This window comes from Egretta garzetta, unplaced genomic scaffold, assembly GCF_000687185.1.
Source record: "Egretta garzetta isolate BGI_Z169 unplaced genomic scaffold, ASM68718v1 scaffold356, whole genome shotgun sequence".
Taxonomy (NCBI): Eukaryota; Metazoa; Chordata; class Aves; order Pelecaniformes; family Ardeidae; genus Egretta; species Egretta garzetta.
Genome location: NW_009260019.1, coordinates 467,631 through 470,220, shown reverse-complemented (window position 1 = coordinate 470,220; position 2,590 = coordinate 467,631). Strand labels below are relative to the sequence as shown.

The 2,590-nt window shown below is 47.7% G+C and overlaps 1 protein-coding gene across 1 annotated transcript in view; it reads left to right on the top strand.

The window, feature by feature from the left end:
- Nucleotides 1–2,454: 2,454 nt before the first annotated feature.
- PCIF1 (PDX1 C-terminal inhibiting factor 1) overlaps nt 2,455–2,590 on the top strand; it is an 8,572-nt gene continuing 8,436 nt past the window's right edge. Inside the window, exon 1 of the mRNA XM_009640658.2 lies at nt 2,455–2,590. Within this exon, the coding sequence (XP_009638953.1) occupies nt 2,470–2,590 (121 nt within the window). The 5' untranslated portion in view covers nt 2,455–2,469.

Sequence of the window (2,590 nt, the reverse complement as noted above, 5' to 3'; positions counted from 1 at the left end):
AGAAGTACTGGTGGAAGGAGGCAGTGGCCTGGCTTCCAGCCTCCCGAAGCAGCCCTGGTTCTGGGATGAGGGAGAGCCTTGCCGTGTCCCAGGGGGCTGCCGCTGCTCTCCTTTGTCTGCATTTGCTGTTGTCTTGTGTAAAATCCTACCTCGGTGAAATGGAAACAAATAATGATCCTGTTTGCTGTACTTCTCTGCTTTGTGTCTTCCACCTTGCTGTGGTCTCTCTGGTTGTGCTGCTGCTCCTAGGTTGTAAGCTCTCTGGGCAGGGACAGCGTTCTACTGTGTCTGTGAAGTACTGTATGCATTGCCATGGTGTATAAAGACAATACCGTAATCACCATAAAATGCTTACTCTGGATCCCTTTCACTGTCTTAAGTCCCAATACTAGTTCCATAAAAATAGAGTTGTTTCTGCTAGGATTCCTGTTAGTTTGCTTTTTTCCTTTTCCCAGACCTTAAGGGTACTTGGATTTAATACTCATCAACACTGATCAAGTGATAAAGCTTCTTGTCTACTTCCACCATTCTAGTTTATCCATAAATGGGAGAAGGCAAACCCAGTGTTTGACAGCTGTTTTGAGCGATCGGTGGTGAAAAACACTGGCAAGTTGCTGCAGCCAGTGCACGCTGTCCAGTCTAGGAGGATCTTGATACCCAGCGCTATCTGTAACTTCTTGAAATACATCCTTGGCTCCCTTCAGGAGGTCTGGCCCCATCAGTAGATACCAGTTCACTATAACCTGTGTTGTCTGTGTAATGTGCAGGACACATCAGCAACTGCATGTTTTTATGTTTAAGGAGGAGGGGCTAAACACATCCTTCCGAAGTTACTGCACCGGCAGTACTGCCCGGTGAGGCTCGTGCCTTGCAGCCCTAGGGCCCCTCGGGCTCCTGTGGGCTTCCTTGCACTGATGGCCCCCACGTGAGTTTGAGCTCCTGCCGTGTCTCTCTGAGATGGCTGGGCTAACCTTCTGCCTTCTGGCAGCTAGCTGATGTGGAGTGGCTGTAGAGGGCACGGCAGGGTTGGAGTTCAGGAGGAAGCGTGAGTGAACAGATGTTGTGCAACACTCACCTGATGAGGCCATTAAATGTCTGATTGCATTGGTGCGCTCTGTAGCAGACGCTTTTGCCTGTGGGCTTGGTTATTGTTCTCTGCCTAGTTCTGAGCAGAGACCAAAACTCTAGGTTTCTGCAGTGTCCCACACTTTCCCATGCTTACCCTTGCTGGAAGAACGGAAACGTCTTCCGAGATGTTGGAAGGGTCAGGTGTTCTTCAGCCCGGGCCTGCATCACACTGATTCCACAACCGGTACTATAGACCGCTTAGCTAGTGCCTGCTAATTCTTGATCGTTGTCAGCTCCTACCATTCTGCTCTTCTGAAATAGCCAGCATGGTTTTTATGGACAGCAAAGGTGAATACATCCAAAATAACTGGGCATGCAAAGTAAACCAGAGTTTTCGTTTAAGCAGTGGGAGCCTACTGGTGGGGGTACTGGGGTGCTCAGTTAAAAAACACACTTCTGTATAGCCCCAGCTTTGGTGTTGTGTAGGGTGTCTCCAAAGGCCTGAATAGAGTTAAGTAACTGAGGTGCACAGTAATTATTTAAAGGGCCTTGTTTCCCCCCAGTTCATCGCTACTGTATTTAGGGCTGCCGGAGGGGAGCAATCTGCAGTGCTGTTTCAGAAACTTCCCTGGGGGGAAGAATGGTGACTAAGAGAGGAAAAGCCTGGCTGTTTCTCTCCAGCTGGCAACATTTAATTATGATTAAGATGAGCTTTATTGTTTCAACAGACCCTTTTTTGTGTAGCTGTTATGAAGATGAAAAAGTACCAAAGGCTAAAACAGCCTGGCTGAGGCCTTACGGCTGGTCCTGGGCCTGGGACACACTGAGGAAAATCATTCAGGAGTGCCTGGCTCCTAGCCTGCGGTTCTCTGAACCACAGAAGGCTGTTATTAGTGAAGCACTAGGGCTATTTTATATAGCAGAAGTTTTTTAATAAAAGCCTTTTGTTTAAATTATGTGCAGTTACGTGTGTGTAAATGTTGATTTAAACTGTCTCTGAGGATAACAGATCATATATGGCTGGTAGCATTAGCGTGGCAGAAGGTGGTACATGTTCACAGAGGAGTGTATTTTATTTTTTATGCTCTCAGTCCTGATGTATGGGACCAGGCGCTGCACTCTTAGAGGAGATCTAGCTGAAAAGTGAGTATTTTGAATGCTGGCCTTAAGAACTCCCTGCTTGACACCATTTAAAGCTCAGCATTCCTCATATCTGGTTGAATCTAGGATAACAGGTGGTTTTCGGGTGTTAGGTGCTCTTTTGTGTGTACTAGTGCAAACCCTGTTTTATTGTCAGAATGGACTTGTAGTGCCACAGCTGAGTGGGCCAAGTGGATCTGGGATCTTTCCTGCTGTAACGTGGATTTTCTGTGTATTTTTTTCTAGTGCGGTTGCTGAGAAATGGCCAATGAGAATCACGGAAGCCCTGCGGAGGAAGTGTCTCTCATGAGTCACTCACCTGGCACCTCCAACCAGAACCAGCCCAGCTCCCCCAAACCTATGCGACTGGTACAGGACCTGC